Source organism: Sorex araneus, chromosome 1 (assembly GCF_027595985.1).
Source record: "Sorex araneus isolate mSorAra2 chromosome 1, mSorAra2.pri, whole genome shotgun sequence".
Taxonomy (NCBI): domain Eukaryota; kingdom Metazoa; phylum Chordata; class Mammalia; order Eulipotyphla; family Soricidae; genus Sorex; species Sorex araneus.
The window spans coordinates 340,404,019-340,421,298 of NC_073302.1; the positions used below are offsets into that span (position 1 = coordinate 340,404,019).

The following is a 17,280-nucleotide window of genomic DNA, read 5'->3' on the forward strand; positions in this document are numbered from 1 at the left end:
TTTTGAGGCCATATCCGGCTCAGCTTAGGTATTACTCCTGACTCTGAACTCAGGGATCACTCCTATAGGGCTCAGCTCGCTGTATGGGGTCCTAGGAATTAAACTCAGGTCAGCATCATGCAAGGCAAATGCCTTAGCCCCTGTACTAGTTCTCTGATTGCTTAGTTCTGTATTTTAAGGGCTGCCACTTTGACTCACCACTCAGTGAAATATATGGAAATTTCTATACTTTCTTTGTTTTTTTTAGTGTATCTATTCAGGTTTTTCCATTTTTTAATTTTTTATTAGAGAATCACTGTGATGTACAGTTACAAACTTAGGAACTTTTGTGTTTGCATTTCCCTCATACAGTGATTATCTACCCATCTCTCCACCAGTGCCCATTCTCCTCCACAAATGATCCCAGTATCCCTCTCACCACCCCTACTCCATCCCCCACACCCCACCATGCCTCTGGGGCAGGGCATTCCCTTTTGTTCTCTCTCCTTTTGCGTGTTGTAGTTTGCAATAGAGGTATTGAGTGGCCTTCACGGTTCAGTCTATAGTCTACTTTAAGCTCGCATCTTCCAACCTGAATGGGTCCTCCCAATACCCTCTACTTGGTGTTCCCTTCTCTATCTGAGCTGTCTTTTCCCCCAGCATGTGAGGCCAGTTTCCAAGCTGTGGGGTAGACCTCCTGGTCCTTATATCTACTACTTTTTGTTGTTAGTCTCCCACTCTGTTATTTTATATTCCACAGATAAGTGCGATCTTTCTATGTCTGTCTCTCTCTTTCTGAGTCATTTCACTTAACATGATTCTTTCTATACTTTCAAGTTCTAAATTCATTTTTTTCTTAACACATTCCCCCACTGATTCACAAACAGGTTAAAAAGTCCTCTGTCTCTCCTTAATTATGGTCCAAGTGAGCAACGCTTCAGGCTATAGGGGGTAGGCAAGGAGAGACAGACAAGAGTAATGGAACAGACATGTTGACTTTTCTACGGTATTACTTAGTTGATTTTATGAAGCCAGGAACCATTTTGTACTTAATTTTTAAGTAGTAATTATTTGTTCATTGAAAAATTGACTTATTCAATACAAACTGAATAAAACATTTCTTTTTAGAAACATGACTATTTACTCTAAGACAAGAACTAGAAAGTAGTGTTGGATTCACGAAGATAGCAATGATAATGACAATGACATAGAAAATGAAAACTGTATGCACACTAACTAACGAGAGTCCCAGAAGCCATAAAGGAGAGACTTTCCTGCTGGTGGTGTCTATGGAGATGATGGAGTCACCCACCACATTAAACACGAGTCTGAGATGGGAAGTTTCAGAAAACCGAATGTAAATCCTTTATCAGATTTTAACTTGTGCAGTACTTGAAGTGAAACACAATGAAAACTTTAACAGAAATTGTCTCTTAATACATTTACAGTCTTGTATTTACAAGCTAAATATATATAAGAAATCACAAATAAATCCCTTTTAAGTTTGAAAAAAAAAAAAGAAAGTAATGTTGGATTCAAAGAAAATTATCTGATCACTCTTTCCAGATGCTTGATCTTCTATTTTCCAGCTACACTCTTTCAACTGCTATTGTTCATTGTACTTAAAATATTTTTTTCTGAATATAAATATATCCATTTCTGCCTTAGCCCTTTTTATTATTTATATTTTTGTTAATTTTTAGCAATCATTAACAATTGAACAATATATTGGGGAGAGGAAACACATGGGATACCCATATGTTCCTAAGTATAGATAAATTCTTAATTATATTTTTAACATTTGCATTGAAACTTGATGGATGTATTTATAAACTATGGCCAACATATTCCCATTCAGTGACTCCTATGCATCCAAATAATATCGATTGAAATAAAGAATGAATTTTTATTAGTCACAGATCTCAAGGAGTGAAACAACTGTGGGACATAAGTCCAACTTGGACTCTTAGCAATAACTCTGGAAAATGAATACTGGTTATGGAATATATAAGTTATTTAAATGTGGGTTAATAAAATCACTTGTATGACTTGTTATCCTGTTGATATTTGATTTCTCGAGCAGGCACCAGTAACGTCTCCATTTGTCCCTGTTGCATGCTAGTGTAACTCGATGGTATTTGCTCGCTCCAGGAACAAGAAGAGCCTGAAACTGTTCATTCAGAGTCAAAGAAATCTGACCATCTCGTAGGTAGGCGGCCACACGGTCCTTTGACATCCCGTGGAATCCAGTCCGTAACAGCTCTACTCCAGCGGTCATCTCTGAATCACATTACGTGTCTGGCCCATCTAATTTTTGAGGCTTTGGCAAACGAGACAGCGTCCCTGATTCTTGATTGTCAACAGAGGTTGGAACTCCGAATTCCTTGTCTCATTCGAATGAAACATGATACTCCAAGCACAGATGTTTCAGTTTGTCTTTGGGATCCCTGAATAGCATTCTCATCCTGTTTTCGTAGGGCCCAGGTCTCTGAGGCATATGTTAGTTCGAGAAGAACCATGGAGTCGAAAAGATGTGCCCGGAACCAGAGGTTCTTTGTCCTCTTAACCACTTCTTCGACGCTCTTGAAGGAACTGCATGCTGCTCTCTCCCTCCTGCACAGTTCCGGTGCCAAGTCGTTCCTCATGTTGAGTTCTCAATCAAGGTACACATAGCTGCTGCATTCAGAGATGTTCGTTCCATTGAGAGCAAATGAAACCTCTTGGACTAGTTCATTTTTCATGAACATTGTTTTGGTGAGATTCAGCTGCAGTCCAACCTTTCCACATTCTCTGTCAAAGACAGCCAGCATTTGTTCCGCTTGGCTAATGTTTGGCATTATTAGAATGATGTCATCAGTGAAGTAGAGGTGGTGTAGTTGCCAACCGTCTATCTTCACTCCCATTCCTTCCCATTCCAGTCGTCGCATGATGTTCTAGAGGGTGGCACTGAAGAGTTCTACTTGAGTTCTACAGAACTTCTACTCGGATCTCTTTGATAGCCATGTCTACCTGCCCACATACCAAATTCACCAGGCTGGATATGTCGTTCCCAATGTCCTCCCTTCTGAAATTTGACACACCATTTCATTGGTAAAGACATGTACAGCACCCAGTCAAGACAAGGTCAGACTGGAACACCTGAAGAATCTGCTGCCAGTACTCGTCAATAAACTAGCTCAACTCTTCACACGCTACCTGTCTGAATGCAAGGTTTCATCCCAATGGAAAACCAGCAGGACCATTCTGTTGTACAAGAAGGGAGGCATCCACAACTATTGCCCAATCTGCCTGTTGTTCATCATCTACAAGTTGTTCACTGGAGTCATCCTGAATAGAATAGGCAGAACACTAGACAAAGGACAACCATGCAAGCAAGCTGGGTTCCCAAAAGGATTCAGCACAATTGACCATATCCACACAGTGACTAAGCTCATTGAATTTTTGCAAGAGTTCAAGATGCCTCTATGTCTAATGTTCATTGATTTAAAGAAGGCCTTTGAGTCTGTTGAGACTGAAGTGGTCATCAAAGCCCTAGCCAAACAGGGTGTTCAAACTCAGTACATCAAGATCCTCCGTGAGCTATATTATAGATTCACCACCACCTTCTCACCATTCTACAAGGAAATGGTCATTGATGTAAAGAGAGGGTTCAGCAGGGTGATACCATTTCACAGAAACTCTTCAGTGCCACCCTCGGGTTAGTAAAATAAGATTGAAAATAACTACAGTAGGTGCAGCATACTCAGTAAGCATGTACAACTTAAACAAGAAAACACTTTTTCAATTCACTACTAATGACCTCTTTTTAAAAATGTCTATGCTTCCTAGAGACACTATCATTTTAAACCTTTCTAAGAAAGAAACAAGATACCTGCTCAGATAACCTTGATTATCAGCTTCTATGAAAGCTTACATAAAATGTCAAGAAAGATAAAATATGTATGGTGTTTTTTATCCACTATTATTTCCCTATAAAGAATCTGAAAATTGTTTCCAGTAGTTCTGATTTTGCACAAGTTAAAAGATGATGTTACTCAATGACTGGTTAAAGAAACTTTGGTACATCTACACAATGGAATACTCTGCAGCTATTAGGAAGGATGAAGTCATGAAATTTGCTTCTAAGTGGATGGTAATGGAGAATATCATGCTGAGTGAAATGACTCAGAAAGAGAGAGAGAGATACATAAAATGACTGCACTAATTTGTGGAATATAAAATATCATAATATGAGACTGACACCCAAGGACAGTAGACACAAGGGCCAGGAAGATAACTCCATAATTGGAAGCCTGCCTCATGTGCTGGGGGAGAAGGCTGCTGGAATACAGAAGTGATCACTAAGTCAATGTTGGTTGAAAGAATAGCTTGGGATGGGAGATGTGTGCTGAAAGTAGATAAAGGACCAAATGTTATAGATTCTCAGTATCTATATTGCAAACCATAATGCCTCAAAGTAGAGAGAGAATATGGGGGAAACTGTCTGCCATAGAGGCAGGTGGAGGTTGGGAAGAAGGGGGGATAGTGGGCACACTGGTATGGAAAATGTACCCTGTTGGATGGATGGGTGTTCAATCATTGTATGACTGAAACTCAATTGAAAAGAAAAAGATGATGTTTCTCTTAATGAGATCTTTGAAGCGCATGAATCAATGTGATGTGCAAGGCTGAGAGTAGACGTAAAGGGAGGGTCTAGTTAATACTCATAAGATTGAGTGAGTACATATGGTGGAGAAAGTATAGAGACCTGAAGGTAAGAGATCATAGAGTCTATTTCTCAGAAGCTGTACTTGACACAAATAATATAGAATTGGGTGATGTACTACCAAAATGTATACAATTTCTCCCAATTGGATGAATTTCCTTATGTTTTTTTATCGCGCGTGTGTGTGTGTGTGTGTGTGTGTGTGTGTGTGTGTGTGCGTGCGCGTGCATGTGCATGCCTTTCATAATAAAAAGACCTGTCCTAGTAGAGGACTCAGTTTGGAATAGACTGTTAACTGACATGGCTTCTGTTGTGCCAGAAGACACTGGGGAATCGCCAAGGAAGAAGCTGGAATTGCTGTGGAAAAGAATGTTGGGGAGAACTGTTTTTTATCCATCCATCTGTGAACTGGGTTGGAGCGATAGCACAGTGGGTGGGACATTTGTCTTGCACTTGGTGGACACAGGTTCGAGTCCTCCATCCCTCTTGGAGAGCCCGGCAAGCTACCAAGAATATCTCACCCGCAGGGCAGAGCCTGACAAGCTACCCGCTACCCATGGCATATTCGGTATGCCAAAAACATTAACAAGTCTCACAATGGAGATGATACTGGCGCCCGCTTGAGCAAATTGATGAGCAATGGGATGACAGTGATACAGTAATCTGTGAACTGGAGGTGGTTTATAGAAATTACCTGCCAGTCTTTAAAATGTCACTACTGCTTAACATACGGTGATGTTGGATCATGTAGCAACACTCTTATAAAAGTTGATATGTAAATATTGGTATAAAAATATTATACTTTAGTCTGAACAATGCTTCTCCTATTTTCACCACTTTACACATGTAAAAATGTTAAAATAACAATTCTAGAGGCACAACTCCAAGCTTTTATATGCAAAGTAACATCAATAGGGATATTACTAATCCTAGTGGATCTTTATACAAAACCTTACTGTCTACTCCATAGAGCTGATGATCTATGAATGGATTGGTAGTGGACTGGAAATGAGAATTGAGAAGGTTCTGATGCTAGAATTCCCCTTAAGGGTTACAAATAATGGCAGCAAAACATGGGAAATCTATGAGTTAAGGAAATGATAGTGGAGGGAGATGGAGGAGCAGAACATGATGAATATTTTTCGCTTGTTCATTTTCCCCTTGCTCCACTTTTATTCCATGTTAGGCACTGCACAAGAACTTCATCTTCATAATCTCACTCAGTTTGAAATTGGGTAGTTATTTTAGTTCTAATGCTATACCAACATTAAAGATAAAGAAACAAGCTTACAGGCTAATTTGGCTGTTGATCTGGATCTCTCTGCCTGTAAGAGTCACAATGCTCACTGTTGATATGTATAGGGTTTTAGAAAGCTAAGGCTAAGACTGAACCTAGGAAAGAGAAAATAAAATGCATTCATGTCTCTGGCATCATTAAATGAACAGGGAGGTCTGGGAAATCTTGCAAGGGCTAGAGTATATGCCTAGCATGAACAAGGCCCTGGGCTTGGTCTGCAACATGGAGTATTACCATATATTATTCTGGTGGCTCTGTCACGTCTATGGAAGCCCAAAGACCAAAATAAACAAACAAATAAATAAGAGAACAGGGAGTGCTGATAACAACTTTCTTATTCATAAATTTTATTAAAAAACACTGCAAGGAGAATTTATGTGAGCCAGTATTTATATTTCTATATAGAATGTAAGAGTGAAATTAAGCACACCTAAAAGGAGGGTTTTTTTTTTTAAGTGCTGAAAATCTCAGGAAGAGAAACCTTTCTATCAACAATGGTTTCCACTTCTAACTTTGGTAGGTTATACATGGTTTGGACATGTTTCACTCATTCAGTATGTCCTATCAATAATTTTATAACATCTGAGGTTATAAACATCTATTTTTTATAACACTGAATTAGGCAGTCTTATTATTTTATTATTAGTAAATAACATAATATTAATTATATGTCTAAATCTAAAATAAGTTCTATTGAAGAACTGAATCATTACAAAGAAGACTCAAAGGAAGTAATTATAGAGTGAATTAAGTAAGTAGACCTCTCCTTAGTTCTCCCAAAGAGAGCTCTAAGTTTCTTAATAAAGAAATTGAGGAAGGCTGGAGAGAGTACAGCAGGTAGGGCATTTGCCCTACACACAGCTGATCTGGGTTCAATTTCTGGCACCCCATTTTATTTCATGAACCCCACCAGAAGTGACCCGAGTTCGGAGCCAAAAGTAATCCCTGAGCACTGAGCACTGACAGGTTGACCCCAAACAGAAACAAAACAAAAACAGAGATATTGAGGAACTGGAGACATAGTACATTGCTTGTGCTCAACCTCTGGCATCACATATGGTCCCTGAGTACCACTAGAAATAATTTCTGAACATAGACACAGTAATAAGCTCTGAACACTTCTAGGTGTGACTAAAAATAAACAACAACAAAAAAATGTAGATAAAAGAGCCTGAAACTATGGCAGAGGCAGCACCATGAGTATCAGAAATGCATTTCTATTTACTGTAGGATAACATAGCCTTGGGTAGTTTAGGTTTATTGGGTTACTTCCATCACAGTGCTCCCATTCCTCTGTGTTTATTTGTAGCTTCTTTCTTAGTGTTCTGTTGACTTGTAAATAATGTTTTTCTCTTCTCCTTGAGTCCTTTGCATAATTTATTCAGAGCAAGTCCTTTTTGTATGGACACAGAAAGACTTAACAAATGTTATGCTTTTGTAACCTGGGAGTCATTTGACTCTACATGATATTGTCCTCCTGGGCATCTGTTCTCTGGCCTAAGCCTCTGCTGCCCTTACTTCCTAGCACCCCCAAAAGCACGGTCCCAACGAGGGACAAGACGGACCCAGGGCAAGCGGTGAGTTGTGTGCTACCCTGGCATCGAGATGGGCCTGGCCAAAGTGCCTAATACTTAACTATAAGTTAAGAGCTTGATCATGGACAAATGTTGTCATGATCCAAACAGTGATAACTAGATTTGGACCCTGCTAGGGTGAGGAATGATTAATCTGGCCTGAGTGCTGTGGTCTGAGCTTGTGGCAAGATGTTGCCAGGAGAGCTGCCTTGCAAACCTCAATGTATCTCTTGCTATGTCCATGCAAAAATAACTAGTATTAAGATGTTAATGAGTGTTTGGAATGGGGAGAGGAGAAAAAACCCTTAAGAGGTATTTTGCCTACTGGCAGTCAGGAAGGGCTTTGTAATGCCCCTAGGTTGTGTTCCCTTTAAACCTGACAGCCCTCAGGAAGGGCTTTATTATGTTGATTTTGCTACCTGGCTGGGTGTAACCTAGGGGCAAGGGTGAGAGAGGAAAAAGGGAGGAGAGAGATGGAGAAGTGGCAGTTGATTCAGAGAGAGGATGGAGCTGGGAGTGTGGGAGATGAGAAAGATGAAGATTGAATAAACGATAACTAATCAGCAACCAGCTTGGTCCTGGTTCTTCCCTCGCCGGTCCTTGGCCAACGGCCATTCCGATCCAGTCCACACACTGCGGTTCCAGAGCACCGAACGTGGGTGGTGAGACAGAGCCTCCCCGAGAGCCCTTGAGTGCACTCGCCCCTCGGAGAGCTTTAGTTTTTTATAATTTATTAAGCTTTTTTTTTTTTATAGATTCACTTCATCATCCTGAAAAGGATGAGGAAATATTCATATATCTTTGTTATATGAACCTTTGTTTAAGGACACTGAACTCAAATGATTAGGACTAGTATTCATTCATTTCACAAACACATGTTTAACTAGTCTTTATTAAATACTCTTTTGTGGTAGTCTGAAGTCCCAGCTTATATTTATAACATTGCTTTTTCCATGGGAAAATATAGACAGCAGGAATAAAATGAAATATTGGATTGTAATTATTATAAGATATTGCTCTGTGTGTTGCTTTAATTAATAACATTAGGAAATAGTGCTTCTGAAACTACCAGAAAACCTGCTGGTGACCTGGATATTATATATTTACAAACATCAAGCTCGGGGGCAGAGAGATGTACATCAGGTAAGGCACTTGCCGTGCACGTGTCCCTCTCGGGTTTGATTCCCTTTCACCAAATAGAGTATCCTCCAAATGATCCCTGAGTATAGGCCATGAATAAGGGCTGAGCACTGCTAGGTGTAATTTGAAAAAATTCAAGCTCATTCTTAGGTAAGCTGCACATAAATTTTGCTGGTTTGGACATGTTAATATAATATTATAAACACACCAACAATAAATCACAAATCATCACCATCATCGTCATCATCCAGTTGATCATCGAATATCTCTAGCCGTCTCAGTAACGTCTCCATTCATCCTAGCCCTAAGATTTTAGAAGCCTCTCTTTACTCGTCCTTCCCAATGGTGCCACATTGGAGGCTCTTTCAGGGTCAGGGGAATGAGACCCATCATTGTTACTGTATTTGGCATATGAATACTACACTGGGAGTTTGAGAGGCTCTCCCATGCGGGCAAGAAACTCTTGGTAGCTTGCCAAGTTCTCCCAGAGGGAGAACTAGGCTGTAAGATGCCACTTCCGGGAGCTTGGTTTTATAGTCTCTGGATGTTGGCCATTGGTGGGATTTCACAGTACTGGGGGCAGTCCCTGGGTGTGACCACCTAGCTACTGGAAAATGGGGGATCTGGGTGTAGCAGGCCCAGTCCTGATCTGAGCAGGCTTGGAGATCTTAGCCCCGGGTCCCACACACCTTGGTTCCTCTGCCAGTTCCTTCATGCTTGAGACTCATCCAAACATGTGAGAGGGGCCTTGAGCATGGCTGTGGCTGGGCTCCAGAGGTCTTCAGCTGCGGGGGCTCTACTCAGGGTGGGGAAGGAAATTGAAGCCCACCCCCTCTGAGGGGCCCCAGTGAAGACAGCCAAGTGCAGGGGCAAGAAACTCTCTGCGTTGCTCTCTTCGAGTAGCTTGGTTTTATAGTCTCTGGATCACAAATATCACATACTAAACACCCCACATTCTGTATTATTTATCCAAATAATTTCTACTTATTTCTATCAACCTATCTGATTTATTTTGCCACTTTCATTTATATAAAAAAATGACTTGCTACTTTTATAGCTGCAGTTATCTTTTCCCTCAACACACATAGAAAACTCCCAAAGAGTTAGACAAAAGCACCCTATTTTTTAGTGGTATATGGGAACAATATCACTCAGTGATCCTATTAATTCTGTAATTAAATAAATTATGCTAACTAATTCAATTGATGAAATATCACAGAAATTTACCCACTCATGAAACATATATAAAAGTGCATATCACTGTCTAGGCAGTAATGTGACTCTGATTAGATTTTTTAGCACTTGTAATTCTAACAAACATTTCTTGCTTCTAAATAATGAGGTAAAGATGAATGAAATACCATCTGTAGAGATGAGTAACAATCACAATTCCCACCCACCCACCCATTTTGCCAGCTTTTAAAGTATATGAATAGATCTCTTGGTGAGATCTAGGGATAATGGGCCCGGTTTGGAATAGCCTAGGCCACCTTGACTAATTTTTCTTTTAACTACCTGCTTTAGACCATTTCATGTAGACCATAGACAATGGGGAATCAAAAACACAGAAAATCAGACTTCCCCTGAACCAAGAAGCCATTCCCAAACCCCTCTAGAACCCCAAACTGTATGGGTGCTAAGGTATCCTTGCTAAAAGACCATTCCTTACCCCACCAATTTCAAGGGTTCTTGGGTCATATATTTACTCAAATGTGTCTATTTTAACCCGTAAATGCAAAACATATATTAGACGCTGAACTGCTTGCCCAGTGAAGTGACATCATAAGGGTACAGGCATCATTAGACTAATAGATTATAAAGAGTACTGCTTGCTAAAAATAATAAATTAAATCAGATATCTGGTATCTGAAAATCAACTCACAGTACCCACAGATCTTTAGTAATAATGGTAAAACAAAAAATTTCACCCTTTTTTTGGCAGACAGGGATAAAGTAATGGAAAACAAACCCTTACACCTAAGTAATGAAAAACTCAAAACATTACAATAGCCATGGAACTAAAGCAATTAATTACTGGAAGAATAATTCAACCAACTTAAAGAGGAACTAAACCGAATCCATAAAAAAGGAATTGTAGGAGATAACAATACAATAACAAGTCATAGCAACAGAATTCAACATTCAGAGGATAGTATCAGTGATATTGAAGACCAAATACTAGCCATCAACAACAAAGAAGTGAAGAAAGAAAAGTAAATGAATAAAAGAGAACATAAGATTCTTGATATATAATAACAAGATAAATAGTCTTCAAGTTATAGAAATAACAGAAGGAGAGGACAAAGGTAAAGCGAACTAACAGCTGGCCAAAGAAAAAAGAACTAAGGAATATTTCTGATATCTTGATAGAGATTCCTTCCTAGATCCAAGAGACCCAAAGAATACCAAACAAAAGAGACTGTTAACATAGTCACTGTCACTGTCATCCTGTTGCTCATCAATTTGCTCAAGCAGGCACCAGTAGCATCTCCATCATGAGATTGTTGTTACTGTTTCTGGCATATTGAATATGCCACAGGTAGCTTTCCAGGCTCTGCTGTGTGGGTGGGATACTCTCAGTAGCTTGCCAGGTTCTCTGAGAGGTGGGGAAAAATTGAACCAGGGTCGACCGCATGCAAGACAAACACCCTACCCGCTGTGCTATCGCTCCAGCCTGTTAAAATAGTAAAAAATGTAAAATCAAAAGACACAGCAGCAACAGAGAAGAAAATACTCAAATTATAAGGGAAACAACATAATAATCACAACAGACATTCTACATAACTTCTTAGAAGCCAGGAAAGAGTGGAATGACATATTCAAAGTATTGACAAAAAAACTTCCAGCCTAGAGTCCACTACCCTCCAAAATGATCATTTAGACTTGACGAAAAGAGAAGAGCCTTTTCAAACAAACAAGAACTGGCAGGATTTGCAACAAATAAACTGATTCTGAAAGAATTACTGAATGGCTTCTTATAAAACAAAAATAACTCCTTGCATGTTGTTTAACTGAGACTCAAACCTGAAAGCTTTGTAACTTTCCACATGGTGATTCAATAAAAGAATAAATTAAAAAAAAAACAAGGAAAAGTATGAACTTAAAAAAAATAACCCCTTGCAAAAACTGGACCGTATACACACATTCATGCACATACATACACATGACACAACACAACCCTTTATGTCAATAATCTCGCTAACTGGCAATGAACTAAACTCCCCTATAAACAGGCATAGAGTGTCTGGATGGATCAGGAAAGAAAATCCATCATTTCACTACCTACAGCAAACACATCTATACTCTCAGGATAAACACAGACAGAGTGAAAGGATGGAAAACAATCATACAAGACAATGGAAGACAAAAACAAATTCTGGGACAGCCACACTTATATCAGACCTAATTCCATTTAATAAAGAGTAAATAGAGATAATGATGGGCACAGCAAAGTTCATAAAGCTTCTGCTCACAAACCTAAAAAAACATGTTTCACACAATATTAGTGGAACACACCACTTTCCCCACTAGACAGATCAAATAAGCAGAACATCAGGAAATAGATAAGACCCCTAACAAGGAGACGGAAAAACGGATTGTTGGACATACACAGGACTCTACACCTCCCCTCAAAAACCACCAAGAATATATATTATTCTCTATTGCACGTGGGGCCTTCTCCAGCATATTAAGGCATATTAAGGAACAACTCAAATATTCATAAATTTACAAATACAGAAATTGTACAAACTAATTTTTCAGACCAGAACTCCAACTTCATGAAAGTAGAAATTAATCACAGAAAGAAGATGGAAAAATCTTCTAAAATTTGGAAGCTACCAGGATCTAAGGGATACAGCAAAAATTGGACTAAAGAGGACATTGTAAAAACAATGCAGGTATGTATTAAGGAGGAGAAAAATCCTAAAGCAAAAATCTAAATACACATCTCAAAAATCTGGAAAAGAAACAATAAACAATTCCAAAGAGAAGCAGAAGGAAGGGAATAAAAACTATAGCAGAAATAAAAAAAAATAGAAAACAAACAAACAATTAAAAGCATCAATGAAACCAAGATCTGGTTCTTTAAAAAAAAAAAAAAAAGATAATTAAACCTTTAGCTAAACTCAAGAGGGAAAAAAAAGAAAGAAATTGGATTAGAGATGAAAGGGGAGGGAATGGCATGAACAAGGTTATACCCTTAAGCTGAAGGCCCTAGAAGAAATGGATAGATTCTTAGAGTCATGTAATTTCCCAAAGCTGAATGAAGATGAAGTAGAGAGCCTAAACAGGCCAATCACAAGTAAGGACATTTAAACAGTAATTAAGAATCTCCCCAAGAACAGAAGTCTTTGTCCAGAAGAGTTCACTATTGAATTCAATCAAAGCGTCAAACCTTCCTTAAGCTCTTCAAAAATATTGAAGACACACAGGAAACCTTCTTAATACCTTCTGCAAAGCTAACATTACACTAATACCCAAAGTTAACCAGGGTATTTACAGAAAAGAATATTTGAAACCAATCTTCCTGATGAATACCGATGCAAAGATGCAAAAATCCTTAAAACCTTAGCCAATTAAATTCAACATCATATCAAAAAATCATATAATCCAATCAAGTAGGATTCATCCCAGGGTTTTAAGGATGGTTCAGCATATGCAAATAAATTGATGTCATATATGACATCAATAAAATGAAAGATAGAAACTATATGATCTATATACCAATTGATGCAGAGAAAGCCTTGGACAAGATCTAACATACATTCATGATAGAAACCCTTAACGAAATGGGGTGGAAGGAACCTGCATCGAGATAATAATGACCATCCACAAGCCCACAGCAAGTATCATTCTTAATAGTGAAAAAAATAGAAATAATTGTCTCTGAGATTAGGCAAAAGACTAGAATATCAACTCTAAACTTCTTTTCAACTTAATATTAGAAGTCCTGGTTAAAGCAATTAGGCAATAAAAACAAATAATAAAGATACAAATTGGAAAGGAATTCAAATTATCACTATTTGCATTTTACAAGATGATATACATAGAAGACCCTAAAGAGTTTACACAAAAAAAGCTCCTAGAAACAGCAAACAAATATAACAGTGTAGCATGATATAAAGTTAAGATGCAAAACTCAGTTGCATTTTTATATACATAGAAAATCAGAGGATTCTATCCTATTTAAAATAGTATCCCAAAACATCAAGTATCTGGGACTCAGCTTAAAAAAAACATGAAGGAGATCTATATCATATAACTTTAAATCACTGAGATAAAAAAATAACAGGAAATAGAGAAATATTCCTTGCTCATAGATTGGGAAAATCAATATTATTAAAGTGACTATCCTATCTAAGCTATTATGTAGATTCAAAGCAATACCAATCCGAATTCATATTTCATTCTTCCAGTATCTAGAAAAATCAATAATGAAGTTTGTAGGGAGTCAGATAATACCATGACCAGTCCACATTTTCACCAACAGTGAATGAGAGTCCCTTTTCCCCCTACATCCACACCAACACCAGTTGCTTTTGTTCTTTTGGATGTCTGCCAATTTCTGTGGTGTGAGATGATATCTCATTGTTTTGATCTGCATCTACTTGATGATTAGTTATGAAGAGCATTTTTTCATGTGCCCTTTTGCCATTGAATTTCTTCTTTAAGAAGGTTTCTGTTCATTTCATTGCCTCATTTTTTGATGGCACTGGATGTTTTCTTCTTGTAGAGTTCAACCAATACCTTGTATATACTTGATATTAACCCCTCATCAGAAGAGTATTGGGTGAATATAGTTTCCCGTTCCTTGGACTGTCTTTGTATCCTGGTTGCTGTTTCTTTTGATGTGCATAAGCTTTTTAGTTTAAAATGGTCCCATTTGTTTATCTCTGCTTCCAATTTCATGGTCAGTGGTGTTTCATCTTTGAAGATATCTTAAGCTTTAATGTTGTAGAGTGTTTTGCTGACCTTTTTTTCAGTATGCTTTATAGATTCTGTTCTGATATTGAGATCTTCAATCCATTTTCATCTGACTTTTGTGCATAGTGTTAGGTAGAGGTCTGAGCCCCTTTTTCTGGAAGTAGCTGTTCAGTTTTGCCAGCACCATTTGTTAAAGAGACTTTCCTTGCTCCACTTTATATTTCTTGATCCCTTATCAAATATTAGATGATCATATATTTACAGGTGTGTGTAAGTATATAACACTCTATTTCATTGGTCTGAAGACCTCTCTTTGTTCTAATACCATGCTGTTTTAATTTTAACTGCCTTGTAGTAGTTTGAGGCTAGGCAGGTGATGCCTTCCATCTTTATCCCCCAAGAATAGCTTTAGCTGTTTGTGGGGCCTTGTTGTTCCATATGAATTTCAGTAATGTTTGATCTATTTCTTTGAAGAATGGCATGAATATCCTTATAGCAACTGCACTGAATCTGTATAATGCTTTTGGATCATTGCCGACTGGTCCAGCCTTTTTGGAAAACAGTATGGGTGTTTCTCAAAAAACTAGAAATGGAGCTCCCATTTGGCCAGCAACACCACTTCTGGGAATAAATTCTAGGAAAAGCACAATAAAAATGACATCTTCACCTGTATATCCATTGCAGCACTGTTCACAATAGCCAGTAACTGAAAACAACCCGAGTGCCCGAGAACAGATGACTGGTTAAAGAAACTTTGGTATATCTACACAATGGAATACTATGCAGCTATTAGGAAAGATGAAGTCATAAAATATTCATATAAGTGGATGGACATGGAGAGTATCATGCTAAGTGAAATGAGCCAGAAAGAGGGGCACAGATATAGAATGACTGTATTCATTTGTGGAATATGAGACTGACACTCAAGGACAGTAGACAAAAGGTCTAGCAAGATTGCTTTATGGTTGAAAGCCTGCCTTATGAGCTGGGGAAGAAGGCAGCTGGGGTAGAGAAGTAAATGATGGTTGGAGGGATCACTCGGGATGGCAGATGTGTGCTAAAAGTAGATAAAGAACCAAACACGATGGCTTCTCCTTATCTGTATTGCAAACCATAATACTCATAAGTAGAAAGAGAGAGAGAGTAAGTGGCAATTGTCTGCCATAGAGGCAGGGGGAGGAGGTGATGAGAGGGGTACTGGAGATATTCTCGAGCGGTCTCGTTGATCGTAGAATTTCTTGAGTGTTCTCGGAAATGTCTCCATTCGTCCAGCCCTGAGATTTTAGAAGCCTCTCTTTACTCGTCCTTCCCAACTATGCTGTGGCTTTCTGGAGGTCTTAGGCTGTGGGGGATCTGCTCGGGGTGGGGAGGGAAGCTGGAGCCCATCCCCTCTGAGGGGTCCTGGGGAAGACAGCCAGGCACACAGGCAAGAGATTGGGGATACTGATGGTGGAAAATGTACATTGCTGAAGGGATGGGTGTTTGATCATGGTATGACTGCAACTCAAACATGAAAGTTTTGTAGATGTAGCTCACAGTGACTCAATTAAATAAATAAATAAATAAATAAATGTAGCTAATTTATAAAAAAAAGAAAGAAAAGACCTTGAATAGCCAAAATCCTGCAGAAAAATATATTGGGAGGTATGTTATTACCTTATTTAGAACTGTATTATAAAGCTATGGAGATCAAAACAGTACAGGCTGTTCCATTCAAGAAAACCCAAAGGGGGGCTGTTTTTTGCTCCCAACAGAGCCAGCCCAGGCAGCCAAAAACCTCCAGAACTCAATGATCACCATGCTTATGGCTACTCTCCACATACTCGGTTGAGCCTCACCCAAGAGTGAATCTATTCCTGGACTGCACATCTCATACCATACACCAGCAACAAACCAAGAATAGCACACCACTATATTTAGTTTTGAAGGCAACCAATCTTAGGGGATAATATATGTATACTGTATACATATATATGTGTGTATATATATATACACACAAATATGTGTGTATATATACATACACAAGGCTCAACGTTTAGCAACATGCTACTAATTATAGAAGGGCTAAATGACTCCTGGGTGAAATACAAAAATCTTCACACAGGTACTTCTAAGAAACCTCTTCTGTCTCATTTTTAGCGGATTATTCATAATAAGTAATACAAAATAATTTCTGTTCTGATTGGAGGGCAGAGTTTGGGGTTTGGGATGGAAATCTGGTGGTGGGAAGGTGTAGTGGTGATAAGATTGATGTTAAGATATTAAAATTAATCAAATATTGTAAACAATAATTTTTTTTTAAATACCTGCATGGTCCTGGAATAAAGATAGGACCTCTGATCAACGGGTCAGAATCAAATGCCTGATGACAAAATCAATATATATATATATATATATATAGGCAGTTAATTTTTGATAAGGGAGCTGAGAATGTGAAATGGAGTAAAGGTAGCCTCTTCAACACATGCTTCAGGGAAAACTCTATAACTAAATGTAACAAATTAAAACTGGTTTCATGTCTTACCTCACACAAAAGTCAAAGTCAATTTAAAGTGGATCAAAGACCTTGAGATCCTATCAGAAACCATAAAGTACATTGAGAAAACTATGAGCAGAACACTTCAAAATTGTGGAACTCATAGATGTCATAGGTGTCTTCA

The 17,280-nt window shown here is 38.5% G+C and overlaps 1 protein-coding gene across 1 annotated transcript in view; it reads right to left on the reverse strand.

The window, feature by feature from the left end:
- Positions 1-17,280, reverse strand: part of KCNU1 (potassium calcium-activated channel subfamily U member 1) — a 204,294-nt gene that overhangs the window by 103,577 nt on the left and 83,437 nt on the right. Inside the window, exon 20 of the mRNA XM_055128431.1 lies at positions 8,225-8,259. Within this exon, the coding sequence (XP_054984406.1) occupies positions 8,225-8,259 (35 nt within the window). The remainder of the gene's footprint in view (positions 1-8,224; positions 8,260-17,280) is intronic.